The sequence below is a fragment of the Pelecanus crispus genome, chromosome Z, assembly GCF_030463565.1.
Source record: "Pelecanus crispus isolate bPelCri1 chromosome Z, bPelCri1.pri, whole genome shotgun sequence".
Lineage (NCBI taxonomy): Eukaryota > Metazoa > Chordata > Aves > Pelecaniformes > Pelecanidae > Pelecanus > Pelecanus crispus.
In genome coordinates, this window is record NC_134676.1 from 38,616,981 (window position 1) to 38,633,631 (window position 16,651).

At 39.8% G+C, this 16,651-nt stretch overlaps 1 protein-coding gene across 1 annotated transcript in view; it reads right to left on the reverse strand.

Moving 5' to 3' along the window:
• Positions 1-16,651, reverse strand: part of PCSK5 (proprotein convertase subtilisin/kexin type 5) — a 264,877-nt gene that overhangs the window by 34,167 nt on the left and 214,059 nt on the right. The window contains exons 22-24 of the mRNA XM_075725783.1: positions 14,021-14,157; positions 11,837-12,034; positions 11,424-11,492 (exon numbers count right to left, since the gene is read on the reverse strand). Coding sequence (XP_075581898.1) covers positions 11,424-11,492; positions 11,837-12,034; positions 14,021-14,157 — 404 coding nt within the window. The remainder of the gene's footprint in view (positions 1-11,423; positions 11,493-11,836; positions 12,035-14,020; positions 14,158-16,651) is intronic.

Sequence of the window (16,651 nt, forward strand, 5' to 3'; positions counted from 1 at the left end):
AAGCAAGATATTTAATGAATTAAAAATATATGTATTTTTAAGGAAAAAAAAAAGCAAACCTTTGAATAGACTTCATGTCTTCCAAAAATGTACTTTTACTAAAATTACCTCTTTTTTTTTTTTTTTTTTTTTTTTTTAAATTAAAGCTACCTTTATTTAGGATGAAAATGAGAAAAAGAAAACCAAAAAATGTTTTGAGTGTTATGCTTGCTGTAAAGCTGGTTAACTAAAAAAATCACACAGCTCTAATCTTAATTACCTTACTCTAAAAGAGGAATAATGTCACTTGCTGTTATTGTATTTCATTGACAAAATAAAGGGATTGAGGCATATTTTCCTGTTCATATGAGAATTTTAATGTGTTGTAGTTAGAAGTAGAAATGAAGTGCAGATAAGATGAAACGAAACCATTATAATATGTGTTACGTTGTAATTATATATAATTACATATAATTATGTTATAATAGCTCCGTGGTTTGTATGACTGAGGTGAAATGTTGATAAATACATAAATAGTTGTATGTATGTTGATAAATGCATCAAATTTTGGGAGAGATTTCACTGAAGGAAAGTGATGAGATCAGGAAACTTTAAGGAACAGAAATTTTTAAAAACTGGCTTAAAAAATAAATATTGGGTCAGAACGCTCTAGTCTCTCACCAGATATAGTTGATCAGTACTGTAGTAAGATTTACACCGTCTTCAAAATGTGATAATAACCAGAGAAGTGATTGCTTACAGGCCTACAAAGAACTAGTGGTTCATTCTTACTCCTAGTAAAATAAAAGGTAAGAGCACTTCAACAGAAATGAAACCAGGAGATCAGCAGTACTATCTAACGATTAAGAAAGGCCATTCAGTTTATTTGCCTTAGATTTTATTCTATCACTCAGAAGTTATGTTATCTTTTGTTTTTACTCTACTGGCCATTGTTTCATCAAAATCTCCATGTGTTGATTTCAAGACGCATGAAAACTGCATGTTATGAAAACTGAACTTTCTGTGTGTTGAGGTGCATTTTCTGAACACACTTACTATGCTGAGATGGTCCCTTATGTTTGAATAGTTTCTTACTACACAGGTAGTTCCTCTGAGTGAATAGCATTACCCAAAGAATGCTCTCCTACAAGCAAGAATGCAGACTGTGAGCCAGAGGTCCTAAGTTTACACCACAGACATCGATGCAGGTTTAACACTAATTTGAACAGCTGGATTCCATTGGTCCTCCATTAACAAAACATTTATGCAGGCAGGATTCATATGGGAAACATCTTCTGTATATGGGGAGAGTCCAAGATTTGCACTGCTACAGTCAGTAAGTGGTTCTGTAATACACTTCCTTATTTGAAAGATCAAGACCCTGAGCTTTAGGCTGGTATAAACCCAAAGAATTGAAACAAGTACATACTGAAGTAGAGTTGCTTGACTAGAGTAGAGGAGAGTAGAGCAGGGTAGAGTAGAGAGAGTAGAGTAGAGCAGAGCAGAGCAGAATAGAATAGAGTAGAATACCATAGAATAGATTTCAGTTGGAAGGGACCTACAATGACCATCTAGTCCAACTGCCTGACCAATTCAGGCCTGACAAAGAGTTAAAGCATGTTATAAAGGGCATTGTCGAAACACCTCTTAAACACTGACAGCCACGGGGCATAGACCACCTCTCTAGGAAGCCTGTTCCAGTGTTTGACTACTCTCTCGGTTAAAAAATGCTTCTTAATGTCCAGTCTGAACCTCCCCTGGCAGAGTTCTGAGCCATTCCCATGCATCCTGTTGCTTGATCCCAGGGAGAAGTGATCAGCACCTCTTTCTCCACTTCCCCTCCTCAGGAAGCTGTAGAAAGCAATGAGATTTCTGCAATGAAAGCCCCTCAACCTCCTTGCCTCCAAACTAGACAAACCCAGAGTCCTCAGCTGCTCCTCATAGAACGTGCCTTCTGGCCCTTCCACCAGCTTTGTTGCCCTCCTCTGTACACTTTCAAGGACATTAACATCCCTTTTAAATTGTGGGGTCCAGAGCTGCACACAGTACTCAAAGTGAGGCCACACAATCCTAAATACAGTGGGATAATCCCCTCTTTTGACTGGCTGCTAATACTGCGTTTGATGCACCCCAGGGTGCAGGATGCCCTCCCGGCTGTCAGGGCACACTGCTGTCTCATCCAGCTGCCAGCCAGCACCCCCAGATCCTTTTCTGCAGGGCTGCTCTCCAGCCACTCTTCTCCCACTTTATACTTGTGCCTAGTGTTACTCCATCCCATCTGGCATTTGTTGGTGATTATAAAAAACAAAGTTCTGGTGGAGGCACCAGTCTTGGAGCCAGGTGTTGATATCCTGGGCTCGCCTGTTTCTTCCAGTGTCTCTCCTCCTTACTGGGACGACTGACCTGTGCTCCTGAATCCTTCAGCATTCTTCCCAGGGTCCTGAAAACTCTTTTGATTGACCTCAGTCTTCTTGTTGAAATATCACTGGTACCCACGTGAAAGAGCAGGAGTAGGTAATAATTTGAAGGCTGTACTAACCTCATCAGTTTTCTGATGACATCCCTGATCTCGGCCCCAGGGAGGCAGCAAACTTCCCTGAAAAGAGGGTCCAGTCTGCAGATGGTTTAGATTATATTTGTTTTAATATATTTGTTCTTCAGTAATTCCAGCAGAATGATTCAGTATCTAACATTTCTTTACTGTTTTGATTCATGGAGCTCCTGAACTGCAAATTGTTGAAGAAGTAGCAATACATGCTTTGTTTATCTTTGTAATTTTAGGAGTGCATTCATTGTTTGGTCAGTGGCTACTAGCTAGATGAACTTTTGGTCTGATCCAGTATTTTTCTTCTGTGCTCTTATTTCTACCGAGAACTCTAAAATCAGAAGTATCCTGTGTTTGCAGAACTCATGGTTCAATCTCATGTCTTAAGTTTTTCCAGTGACTTGCCCCAAGCCTGGATTTTACCCAGAAAGTAATTTTCTTTCTCAGAGAAATAAAAATTTCAAAGAAAGAATGTTTTCTTTAATACTTGCATCTTGTATCTTCAACGTGCAAGGCAATTCTCTTTTACTCTAGGAAAGACAAAATTCTCTAATGAAATGTCAGTACTGAAAATCAGAGAAGAACAGTTCCAGATCTTGATGGGCATTCTTTTTGCACAGATTACATATTCTCACTCCAGAAACCTGTGGAAACGGGTCCTATTATCTGCAAATCTAAACCCCATTCTGCAAAATTAACCTCTTGAGGAAGATTTACGCTGAGATAAAAAAGAATCCTTATCATAATTTTCTCTGGTATTTTGAAAGCCAGGGTCTATTCATCATCAGGGAAGGTTTGAAGAAATGAAGTTTTCTTTTGTGTTTCTTAGGTTGCTATAGGAACCAGATCACTTTTCACTCATTAATCATGATCACAACTGCCAGAATTGCAATCTGTACCTGTGAGCTTGAGCCTGTTCACAGTGCTGCCCTTTTAGCTATCTCACGGGTTCCTTAAGTCTTTTCCAAATACCTTTCACTCCCACTGCCTATAGCCTGTATTTTCCTCCCATCGCACTCTGTGTAATGGATCTCCTCGAACATTTGCATGTTATTTAGTCTCACCTTCTGCCTTCATAACTGTATGTTTGTATATATGTTTGTAACCCAGACCAAACTAAATAGTTAGGTTCTGGATGACCTTTGAAAGTTGTTCAGGCTTTATCTTGCTAAAATAGAGTCACACTTGGGCCTAAATGCCTATTTTGTAGGCTTTTATTCTCAGGGACAGTGCTCCTTGGGGTTTCTTGGTGTTTGTCTCTTTTGTAAGGTATCTTTGAAAGAGAAAATTGTGATGGCTATTCTGAACATTCTTCACTCTGCACCCTCACTTAGGAGCACTTTATTCTCAGTGTTAGCCTTTGAAAACAGTCCTGGTGCAAACGTTGGAAAAGCCATGTTGTGCTGCTCTCTGCAGAAACCTGGATGGGTCAAAAGGTGATATACATGGTATTTTGCTACATGGAGATGAGGTAATCTCTGGGAAGCTGTAAGAAGTGTTCATATCATAACATGTCGTACTTTCGCAAGTTGGGTGAGGTGAATAGAGGTTGGTAGAAGTGAATCAGCAAGTGGGTGAATAAGAATTGGATCAGGAATGTGTGGCTGCATGGGAGTACACTGGCAGGAAGGCAAACAAATTGGGACAATGCCTGACTTTCAGAATCCCTTCTTAGGGGAGGACCTATCCTGTTGATTCCTATGAATTTATCAATAATACCCATGAGCTCCATGTGTTGCAAATATTTAGCTCCTCAGTGCACTAGGTGCTCATATTTAGCATTATCAGTTAATGGTGTGGCAGTTTCTGGTTGTGAAGTATACATATGCGAGTCAGTAGATACTGCATAACAGAGAAGTTTGTCACTTATCACCTTCACATTTTGTGTCTGTTCATTATGCAGGTACCAAAGCGCAAATGCAAATTGTATTATCAGAAAGAGAGCAAGAGCTGAAAGTGTTTGAGAAAACACTTTGTTCCACGTGTTGTATTTTAGTCATATCAAATAACAGTTGGGATTGTTATGTTCTTGCATTGTATTGACTCTGAAATCCTCTTAGAAAAATTACTTTAAGTGGCTCAAATTCTGCAGTTTTACCTTAGTGTTCTTCCTTGTCCTGAGTGTCGGTTTATAGCTGACTGTCTTCTAAAAAGGTAAGTTTGACTCTGAAGAAAGTTTCTGAAGCTCATTACAGTTTTAAGAGTCTGGAGAAAATACGTGTGGTATTCTGAGTGATCTAAATCTTTGAGTAAGTGAACTTGCATTGAGGGGTGGAAGGTAGCTGCTGCAATGGCACAAAGAAAATCCTGCTCCTTAATGACATTGCTTCAGCAGAACTTTCTCTTTCAAAAGCTGCCTTTGAGGAAACTGGATTTAATTTTGTAGACTTCATGGTGTTTTCTGGTGCCCACCAGAAGACAAGTCATTAAAATTTAATCATGGCCTGATAGTCAGAGGTGATGAAGACCTGCAGTTCCCATGTATCTATCTGCATCAGAGGGAGCAATAGTTCATTGCTGCTCTAGAAAGTAGGCTCAGAGTGTCCAAAATTGGGTTATCAGACCTGAGGTACCAAAGTCATAATGTTGGGAGTGTGGACTTAAAATTTTTTCAGCACACTTTCTGAGACACTTTGTGTGTTCGATGTTGTGTTTGTGTTTACTTGAACAGCAGTAGGAATATATCTGAATACAGCTTGTAAGAATTTAGGATTAAACATACATATTGAGGTCACCCTTAGGATTTGACTTGTCTTTGGCTCTCACTTCAGATTTCACTGCCTGTGCAAGGGTCTGCCTTTCAGATCTTGTGGGATGCCATACATACTTGACCATGCCAATTGGGCTACTATAGTAGCAAGCAGAGTCAGATGCATTTGAGAGCATGTGGGCAGAAGAAGGTAGGGAGGTGAACCCTGCTGTGCATAGCCATTGTTTTGACACTGTGTACACACAGCCATAGATCCTTTTGGGATTAGTGCTGTCTAAGGCAATCTTCCTATTACATATCCCAGGACTTGACAGTGTCTGCAGGCAGAATGGTGTCTATGAGCATTAAAGACTCTTTATCTCCTTAAAATATGAGCAGCCTCCAAATTAATGAAGTGAATCAGACAGAAAAGTATTGCCTGAATTTAAAAGAAAGTATTTAAACTACAAGACATATCTATCCTTGATTAAGTCTCTCTGACAGTCCCTATCTTTTCTCTTAGACCTTCAGTGTAGATACAGTAAAGATATATTGACACACTGGAACCCTAAAACAAAACTGGGTCCAAACTTGGAGGAAAACAGACAGATTTTTCTTTATGCCCTGAGGATCTCAGAAAACATTACAAATGCTGTCAATGTTCCACCTCAGTATCCTCATGCCTGGTGAACACTAACCTGCAGTGTTATTTACTGGGTGAGTTTTACGTTCTTCTCTGAAGTGTCTGACGTGGGATGTAAAGTATCAAACTGATATAAAAGTATTATATCTGTGTCTTAATCCATCTGTAGAGTCACTACTGATCAAGAAGAAAGAATTCCCACATAGTCTGCCTCCATTACTTGCTCTATTCTGCTGGCACCTGGCATCATGCCAGAAGAGAGTAGATCTTACTCATTTTCTTGCCTGCATAAAGCAGGACAACATTGCCCAAGACCACAGATGGTGGTTTAATCTATTCTTTGGTGCCCTGTGAAAAAAACTTTTGGCCAAAAATTACTTGTCCTTCAGGCTGCTAGGAAAACAGGCAGTTAGTTATGTTAATTAGCATATATATCCCTCCTTAAAACTAGATCTGTGTCTACAAAAAAGAAAAAAAAAATCAATTAACCTTTGTAATTTGTAGACAGTAAGAGAATCACTTGCATTTCATTGCTCCCAATTTACAATGTAATGTCACCGTGGTCTGATAAGCCTTTTAAAATTCATACAGCTTCTATAAGTGACCCTGCACTCAGTGTAAACCAAAGAAGGTAATTATTTTTATCTCTTACAGTTTATATCAAATGATCTCAAAGCAATTCAGAAAGAGCAGATGCCTGATGATTTTTTGTGAGAGAATGATCTTGAGTCTTTTGCAGATCCATAAGTATGCACAAAGTGTATTTGCATTTGTATATGAATAACTACTTTTCAGTATGTGAACTATGTAATTTTGACTCCATTTGCTGTGATTATACATTTGGCTTCCTCCTTTTTTTTTTTTTTTTTTTTTAATGGAGCATTCCCCAGAGCTTTCCACTGCACTTCTAGTAGAAATGTTCATAGCATTGGAATGGTTTTCCTACTCCTGGTCTACAGTTCTTACTCAGGTTAAATTCCTCAATGGTGCTGAAAGGAAGATAAGATAAAGAGACACAGCAAAATCATGCAGCATTTGCTTAATTTTTAAAAAGAGAGTCCTTAGAAGGACCATAGATGTGAAACTAAATGTATCACATTCCATATTTTCTCACCTTGAACTTTTACTATTTTAAATTATTTTTATGGCAGTGTAATTTCTTTACAGCTTTCAAACCAATCCAATTCTGTTTTCTAAGACAGGCAGTTCAGCTGGTTTTTTTTTTTTTCTTTTTTTTTCCAGAAGTCTCTAAATATATCAATTTTCTGATAAGACATGAGAAACATATTACTGTGCTCATCTTATCTATTAATTAAATTATTGATATGCCAGAAAACTCATTGAGTATTAAGAGCAGAAACACAAGCAAACAGTATCTCTACCTGATTAATTTTAAGTTGAAGTTTACAGGTCATGGTTTATTTCAGGAACATGTGGTAATTTACAAAAGCTCCCTGGGACCTTGTTTTTAGCCCACTGCTGTGCTTCTGTTCCAAATAGAGCTAACATTAAACCAGCCTCTTTGACTGTCAATAATATATGCATCGTAACTGCTAAAGAGTTTCCTTAATAGTATGCCCCTTGCAAACTCTGGCATCTTAATACTTCCTACTTTACTCAGCAGTGAAAGCTAATTCAGTCTTTGTTTTACCTGCTATCTTTGAAGCTTTTGAAAAGCCTATTTTAAATCAGAACTTTGAGTGCAAGAACCTGAGAGCAAATATGTAGTGAATGTTATGGATTATTAATATTTAGGAGATGAGTGATCTTCTGAGGACAAAGATAAATGAGTACAGCCCTCTTTTTCTCTATGCCGGCTGCCCATGAACAGTCTTGCAGTCTCCTTATGCAGGCTTATTAAGCTCATATACAAAGAAAATCAGTCTCTGACTTACTTGCAATGACTATTTTTAAGACTGTTAATGCTATTCATAGTACATTTCATCCTGATTCAAAGCAAGGATTGGCACTAAACAGTTGCAGAAGAGATATAAAGAATTTTAAGTCACAAGTGTTGTGAAGAGCACTGAAAATATTACCATAGGAAAGTAACATCTGATAGCCGCAATAAAGATTGGTATTGAAACAGATTGTCTCCTTAAACTTCTTTTCTTCTTTTTCTCCCCATAACCAAGCAGACAGCTGGCATGAATCTGGATACCATGCCATACAAAAAAAAGACCATAGTGTATTTTCAGTCATGTTAAAACTTGGTCCCTCCAGCTCTTCATTCAGCAATATAGAAAGCTACAGGTGTAGTCACAGAGGAAAACATTAGGCTTGACTGCATTCATCACCGGTCATCCCCAGGGTACTCAGGCCCCTGAGCTAGAGGATAGGGATGGGGACCAGAATGGAGCCCTCACAGTCCAGGAGGAAGCAGTTAATGACCTGCTACGCCACCTGGACGCTCACAAGTCTATGGGGCCAGATGGGATCCACCCAAGAGTACCGAGGGAGCTGGCGGAGGAGCTCGCCAAGCCACTCTCCATCGTCTATCAGCAGTCCTGGTTAACAGGGGAGGTCCCTGATGACTGGAGGCTTGCCAATGTGACGCCCATCTACAAGAGGGGCCGGAAGGAGGTCCCGGGGAACTACAGGCCTGTCAGCCTGACCTCGGTGCCGGGGAAGATTATGGAGAGGTTCACCTTGAGCGAACTCCACAGGCAAGTACAGGTCAACCAGGGGATCAGACCCAGCCAGCATGGGTTCACGAAAGGCAGGTCCTGCTTGACCAACCTGATCTCCTTCTATGACCTGGTGACCCGCCTGGTAGATGATGGAAAGGCTGTGGATGTCATCTACCTGGACTTTAGCAAAGCTTTTGACACCGTCTCGCATAATATCCTCCTCGGGAAGCTGGCAGCTCACGGCTTGGACAGGCATACTCTTCGCTGGGTAAAAAACTGGTTGGGTGGCCGAGCCCAGAGAGTTGTGGTAAATGGTGTTAAGTCCAGTTGGCAGCCGGTCACGAGCGGTGTTCCCCAGGGCTTTGTTTTAGGGCCAGTCTTGTTCAATATCTTTATCAATGATCTGGATGAGGGGATCAAGTGTGCCCTCAGTAAGTTTGCAGATGACACCAAACTGGGTGGGAGTGTCGATCTGCTCGAGGGTAGGATGGCCCTGCAGAGGGACCTGGACAGGCTGGATCGATGGGCCGTGGCCAACTGTATGAGGTTCAACAAGGCCAAGTGCCGGCTCCTCCACTTCGGTCACAACAACCCCATGCAATGCTACAGGCTTGGGGAGGAATGGCTGGAAAGCTGCCTGGCCAAAAGGACCTGGGGGTGTTGGTAGATAGCCAGCTGAACATGAGCCAGCAGTGTGCCCAGGTGGCCAAGAAGGCCAACAGCATCCTGGCTTGTATCAGGAATAGTGTGGCCAGCAGGAGCAGGGAGGTGATTGTCCCCCTGTCCTCGGCGCTGGTGAGGCTGCACCTGGAATACTGTGTCCAGTTTTGGGCCCCTCAATACAAGGAAGACATTGAGGTGCTGGAGCGTGTTCAGAGACGGGCAACAAGGCTGGTGAAGGGTCTGGAGAACAAGTCTGATGAGGAGCGGCTGAGGGAACTGGGGTTGTTTAGCCTGGAGAAGAGGAGGCTGAGGGGAGACCTTATCGCTCTCTACAACTACCTGAAAGGAGGTTGTAGTGAGGTGGGTGTTGGTCTCTTCTCCCATGTAGCTAGCGATAGGATGAGAGGAAATGGGCTCAAGCTGCGCCAGGGGAGGTTTAGGTTGGAAATTAGGAAAAATTTCTTTACGGAAAGGGTTGTCAAGCGTTGGAACAGGCTGCCCAGAGAGGTGGTGGAGTCACCATCCCTGGAAGTGTTCAAAAAACAGGTAGATGTGGCACTTCGGGATATGGTTTAGTCTAGTCTACCCTTGATTGGTTTAGGTGGGCTTGGTAGTGTAGGTTAATGGTTGGACTGGATGATCTTAAGGTCTTTTCCAACCTAGACGATTCTATGATTCTATGATTCTATGATCACCAGAATCATAAGCAGTTTTATGGTATGACATATTAGATAGGATGACTCATAGAAAGAAGAAAGTAGTATATGATAAAAATCCTTACATAAGTTTGGTATGCATAAGCATTCATGATAATCTTATTTCCCAGGGAAAAGTGTTGTTGACTCAAAAGCAGAAAGAACATTGACTAGCAGTGGGAATTAATTTCTAGTTTGGAGGGGTTTTTTGCTTGTTTATTTGTTTTTTCTTATGGGGTGCTTTCACAGTTTTCTTTCCTGCTATTCACTCTCATATGTATAGCAACATTCAGTCTCCTGGTATTGATGGTAGTGACTGTTACATCTGGCCCCAAAACACATTAGGGAGCAAGGGGGAGAAACCAGAGGGCCCGGTATGAACTCCTCTGTCTGTGGAAATCTGAATTCAGGGAGGGGATGGATAGTCCTGGTAGTCTCTAATTTTAGCACTTTGAAGAACAGTCTTTGGAAATATAGGAACCCAAATTTGTTCCTCTTTTTTTTTAACAAGTAGTATTCCAGGTAAGTATTTGCAGATCAGTGAATTGCTCTAGATTTGCACCAAAAGAAGTAAAGCTTAGGTCTAGATTTTTCTTCTGCAAAGAAGAAAAATTTTAGCAAAGTCTTACTTTCTGAAATGTAGATGGTCTTATCAAAGCATTTTGGCATATCAGTACTCATTTGGGCACTACTTTACCTAAACTCTGTTCTTTCTTGAGAAGAAATTTGTCTAAGAGGTTGTAAGTGAAGACTGCCTTTCTCATGGGTCACCCTGTTGCCTCTCGGTCTTGAGTTATTGATCCATTGTACTCCTGTCCATATAGCCACAGGAAATAAAATTTTCTTAATGGAAACACAGTGGAAACAATGAATTATGATGTGTTTTGAACATTTTTAATTCTCTGTGAAGGTGAACTATTGAGATCAAAAGCACCTTCAGAGTTAAGCTGTGCTAGTTGCATCCACTTACATTAATGCAATACAGATTTGATTAAGTTCAGTAAGTTAAATGGCATTTATCTGAAGACAACAAACTCTCTGCCAAAATCATATTATGTTGACAAGGAACTTTTTTTTTTAATCCAGTGTGAAAAATGAATGAATACTTTAGTATTTTTTTAGGACAGTAGCATTGCTATTGCAGTGACTTGCTCTTGAGTTAAATTTAAGGTCTGTCCTTATCTCTATTTCCTTAAAGAAAAAACACAGGCTAATGATCTATTTTCAGGCCTAGAAATTTTGAACATCTATGATAAAGTTCTGTGTCTGATACTGGCTTCAGAAAGTCAGTAAGTGTCTCAGCTATGTGTGTGGCGTTCAGACAGGAAAAAAAAAAAAGTGCTCCAAAGATTAATAGCTAAATTAATAAAAAAAAAATTCTTATTTATGCTGGAGATGGAATTTATAAATGCTGTTCAAAAATAAATACACTGGGAAAAATACAGTTTACTTGGTGAGAGAATGCAGCAGTGACTAAATGCTCAGCAGCATGCACATAGGCTTGTGACAAGAAAAGGAGGAGGAATAATTTTTCCCTACCTTAAGAATAAGGATAAAGGTTCATAAAGGGATTATTTACCCAGTTTGCAGTTCTGGCATCCGTCTGAACAAGGTTCGCAATCTTCGGAGTCAGGATCTTCCACTTCACCTGTGTTTTGAAAATCACCGATTTTGGGTTAATTCTAGATAAGGGAAGGCCAACAGTTGGAAGCACTCAGCAAGGTTCCTGGAAATAAACTTTATTCAAATCCAAAAAGGAGAAAGCTTCGCACCAATTTCTTTTCTCATTTTCCCCTGTGTAACCCCACTCAATTTGATGACAATAGTCCTATTTTAGTTTAACAAAATATTAGAAGGGAATCAGAGCTGGAGTTTAAGGACCTCAGGATCAGATATGATTGTATATGTCAAAACAGGAACCAAGACCCTTAATGACATTTCTGTAACAGATTAAATAAGAGTATTTGTTAACTCCTACTGAAGGATGCTTACCTTCTCTACAGCTATGCTTCTGACATGTGCTTTGAGTAAGGTAGTAGCCTCTGAAACATCTTTTGCAATGGCTGGAATTCAGGCACACCTCACAGTGGCCAGAGCAAGCCACACAGGTGTGCTCTGAATGGTAGTGACCTGCAGGACAGCTCTCTCGGCACTCCCCATGATACAGGAAACGTTCAATCCCTCTTCTATCTGTGTGGATACAAACAGGAAAAAGATGTCAGCAACAGAGGACATTTGGGAACAAGAAGCAGCTTTATGAAGCACCAGTGCTTCAGCTGATGAAATTTAATATTGTTCACTAACTGCTAGATTTGTACAGTTTTACACCAGATGAGCTAAAATGTATAAAAGGTTCAGGACATCAAACCTTCCACATTCCTGGAGATTTATGACATATAAAGATGTCATGCTAGTGAATAATTACTGTTTACATCCATCAATCTAATAAAATAAGGATCAAGAGATTTCCATTACTGAGTCCCCTTGCAATGAACATACAAGTATTTGCACATGCAGATGTAGAATTGCCATTAGGAAAGCAAAGCTGCACACTTCACCTTTGGAAAGGATCAGTCTGTGTCCATAGTAGGTTAAACTGTCATCCTCATCCCAGTCTAGTCACAGATAGACTCCAGAATCAGTTATATTTGAATCTGAATAGCAAGTGTGCATCTATTTGCTATGAGAGCAATTGCATTCCCTAGTCCATGGGGAACTGGGAGGTCCCCTGCTTCAAATGCTTCTGAATGAAACCTGTGAAAACATCTACAACTCCATGTGCCAGGTGCTGCAACATGGGGAGTTTTCTAATGGGTTGCCCTACAGTACAAACTACATACATTATTGTGTTAAGCGTGTTTGCCTGCTTTAACTATGGAGCAAGAATTTGCTTACCATAATGTACTTTTGAAACTGCAGAGACAGTAGCTATAAGGAATAATTGCTACACCATAGCAGAACTATTCAGACTTTGTTTCTTTTACTTTTCATGTACATATCTTTAGAATGGTGTTTTCCAGCCTCCTCAGGGTCTGACTCTCATCAGTGTCCTCATTTCTTGATACACAGAAATACAGAAATTTATATTGCTGTCCACCATAGGGAGAGACTTCAGGAACAATTATACAAACTTCTCCCTCACATTGGACGTGAGGTACCATTTGAAAACTTTGTCTACTCAGTCACATTAGCAAAGTAAGAATGTCAATCTCTATCAGCAAGACAAATAAATGCCAGCCATACTAGTGTTTTCTTGTCATCTGAACACTTATTACTAAATAAATCATGGACCATTAATGACTAGGAGTGAACTGGAAGCAGCTGCTGAAAGGAAAAAGGCTGTGAATCCATTGTAAGTCCTCAGAAAAAGCTCACCAAAAATTACTTTTTATTAAGTGAATTGAAAGTTAAATCTTCCTCATTTCCAAGGGCTGTTCAGGCTAGTTACACATACTTGTATGTAATAGCCTCAAGTTCTTCAGCAATCAGGTGTTACAGAGGTGAGAGGAAATAATTTTTATAACGGAGCTTCAAAAAGAGAGGAGTTGCTTTTTAGAACAACCACAAATTTAACTGTATTATCCTCTCTCTCAATCTAAGCTCTATAAAAATGTGTCAAAAAGAGAAGTTTCTATGTGTGTCAGTGGTAAGCTTCTCTCTGCAGGCCCCGTTTGTCCAGCTGTGGGGACACAGCAGTCTGCAGTGGAACCCACCACGCTTGTTTCCTAGCCTTCTCCAGACAGATGGTTTGGAAAACACCCTGGCTCCCTGCCTGCTTGTGCAAGCAAGCTTGCTCCATTTCAGTGTAGCACATACTGTGTAGAGGCTGGGGGAGGGATGTATGGTGCTTTCTTTTCCAGAGGCAAGCTATGTAGGTTTTCTGTCCTTTTTTTCCCCTGCTACTCCTTTTGTTTCTGTTAACATAGCTCCTATTCAAAATATACCAAGGGAAATACATAAAGATGCAAGGACAATGCTGAGTTGTCTTTTCTTGTACTTTTTGAAAAATAAATTGAGCTCCAACTCCCTTCAGGGTTAAAACAAGACTATGATGCAGATCAACAGCAAAAGCACTAGTTATTTTATTGGCTCTAACGACTGGTCCTGAGAGCAGAGGGAAAAAGGAACTTGGAGGCCAAGGAAGAGGAAAAAGCTGCCAGAGGAAATCTTTTTTACCTGTTCCACAAGTGGTGCATTTGTTAGGTTCACTTCCACTGCAGTCCAGGCAGGTATGATGGCACAAATGACATTGTCTTTTGAATTCAAACTTTCCTTTGGGGCATTGCATAACACAGCGACCATTGTCAAAGGCTCTTTTGAGGCAGAGAGAGGCATAATTACAAATTCAGCAACTATTTGTTCTTTAATTTTAAAGGAAACTAACAAGAAATCCAAGACATTCTTTGTTCACTCTATTTACAAGAGTCTGTACACATTATTCCTTCATTTTTCTGATCTTATTTATAGTATTTACTAAGTGAAAAGTCAACCATATTTTGAACCTGGTTCTTAGACTTCAGAGACTACTTTTTTCTAAGATTTTTCTGAGAAAAGTCACCTTTTGGTCCTGTACCTAGATGTTCCTCTACCACAATCCCTGCAGTGGTTACTGATGTCTGTTAGAAGGAAAGCAAGGCTTGGTCTTTCTCTGTGAAGGAATGATCAATCTGTTGCAGTTTCTTATTAGTTTTACTTTAAAGGCTCCCTGTGAAAAGTACTATGGCTTCACTGCAATGGCTTTGAACATGAAGTTGAACATCTATCTGAATCTTGGCGTTCAGGAGCTATATTTTTAGACTTGCATATCTGCAAACACTTAGGAGTTTTGCTGCTAAAAGTTCTTTTGCTGGTTAATGAAGTATTTGCTACAGAATCCTTTTATGTGATGAAAATTTCTGGTCCGTTTTTCACTGCTACTTAATGTCTACTGGCTTTAATCTGTTTGGGAGAAAAGTAGAAAAGCAACAATACAGATATGACTATTAAAAAAAAGTAAGTCGGCTAGAATTTGAGAGTGTTTTCAATATTAAGAAAATAAGAGACACCACAATCTTTCACACCTAACTGCTTTGACCAGTTTGGTATCTGAGGACTTGGGACTCAATTTCTAGAGAGGCTGAGCACTATTCAGGATCTTAGCACAGATTTTGAGAGTATCAGCTTGTCCATACACCTAGGGAATAGTAGGCTTTCCATAACATTAAGATAGTGCATACTTCCTTGGAGCCAGCCAATGGCATTAAAGAATGCCTGCAATGTGCCTTCATGAATTTCAGTTGCTATGGTCATTGTCAGTTTTATTCTGAAAGAGGAGGAGAAAAATATCTGCAAAGTTTAAAACTAATTTTGTCAAATAGTCTTTGAAACCATTTAAAATTTACTGTGATTGGGAAAGTCTAGGCTTGTGAAGTGTAAAGATAGAAGAATAGGCTATCATGCAAACAGTCTTCCTGAAAGTGCACGTAACAAAGAAAACTTAGGAATTGATTAAAAAGACTTGCAAGGCTGAAGACAGGGTGCTGGAGGGACTCAGGGAGAAGCTTGTGTGGCTATACAAGTTATTCCACAAAGATGCATCTCTGATCCAGAGTCTGACAGCAAGATAGGCCTATGCAGACTGTAGCTCATATAGCTATACCTGCATATTTAAGACTATTATTCAGCTCTTCATGGGGACTGCAGCCCTCTCTGGTTGGCTTCTGTGCAAATGGGACAATGTGACAGAAGTACTGGAGCTAGCTGGGCTATGCTTATATGACATACAAGTATTACTGTATTTTACTGCATGTACTGGCTGTAATGATAACCATCCTTACCAACAGCTCACACAGTGGTAAAGTACATTCTTCTTGCTCTTTGTTATGTTGCTTCTAATGAAAGACACCAGCAGGTCAGATCTTGCCACTAACCTTTGTAGCTCAAACAGTAAAGAGACGGATGAGGAATTTTGTGAAAACCAGTTTGGCTGCACAAAAAACTACAATTCCATAATTTTTAAAAACAGGTCTCAGCATTTTCAATTGTCAAACAAGAAGATGATCTGACAGAAACAAGAAGATGGCCTGACAGTAACAAGAAGATAGTCTGACAGTGATTTTATTATGAAATAAGGTGACATTTACTGCTGAATTTTCACAAAGAAGAGGAATTGTTCAGTGTTTTCATTTTCACACTATTTTTGGTAATCTCCCCCACCACTGCCAAGTCTTTTCATCCTTTTCAAAGAGGAAAGGTGTTCCCCTGTAGGAAACCAGCACTGCTGAATTTTAGTCTGTATTGTCTAATGGCCACTCATTACTGTCTTCAATAGACACAATCTGAAGCTCTCAAGAGTGACAGGATTTAGGATTCTGTTTCAATTAAACAGGTCTATTTCAAGTACATGATGAATAATGTCCACTGGAAGGATTTACACTTTATCCTCTGGGTGAGATTTTTCTTTATTATTATTTCTTGTACTACTGACTTACCTAATATAACTTTTTCTAACAGCTTTCAAAATGTGCAGAAGGAGCACAGAATGCTTTTGGAAACCTTAGATACCAACACTAAAAACCATTAGAAGATTTGTTATGGTGGAGACAGTAGCACCCTTCCAAAAGGTCACAGAGACCTTATTCCTGTAAATGCCTAGGTGGTTTTGCCTAATGGCATTATTCTGTGCCATCTTTGTTTTGCAGATATCTCTGTGTAAATTTCACAAAATAGGTTGTGAGGAAACACAGACAATCTAATTTAAATGCAATTGTGAATCAGAGAAATCCAGTCTGCAGTCTAAAATTCTGCCCGGACTTCCTGTGCTAATGT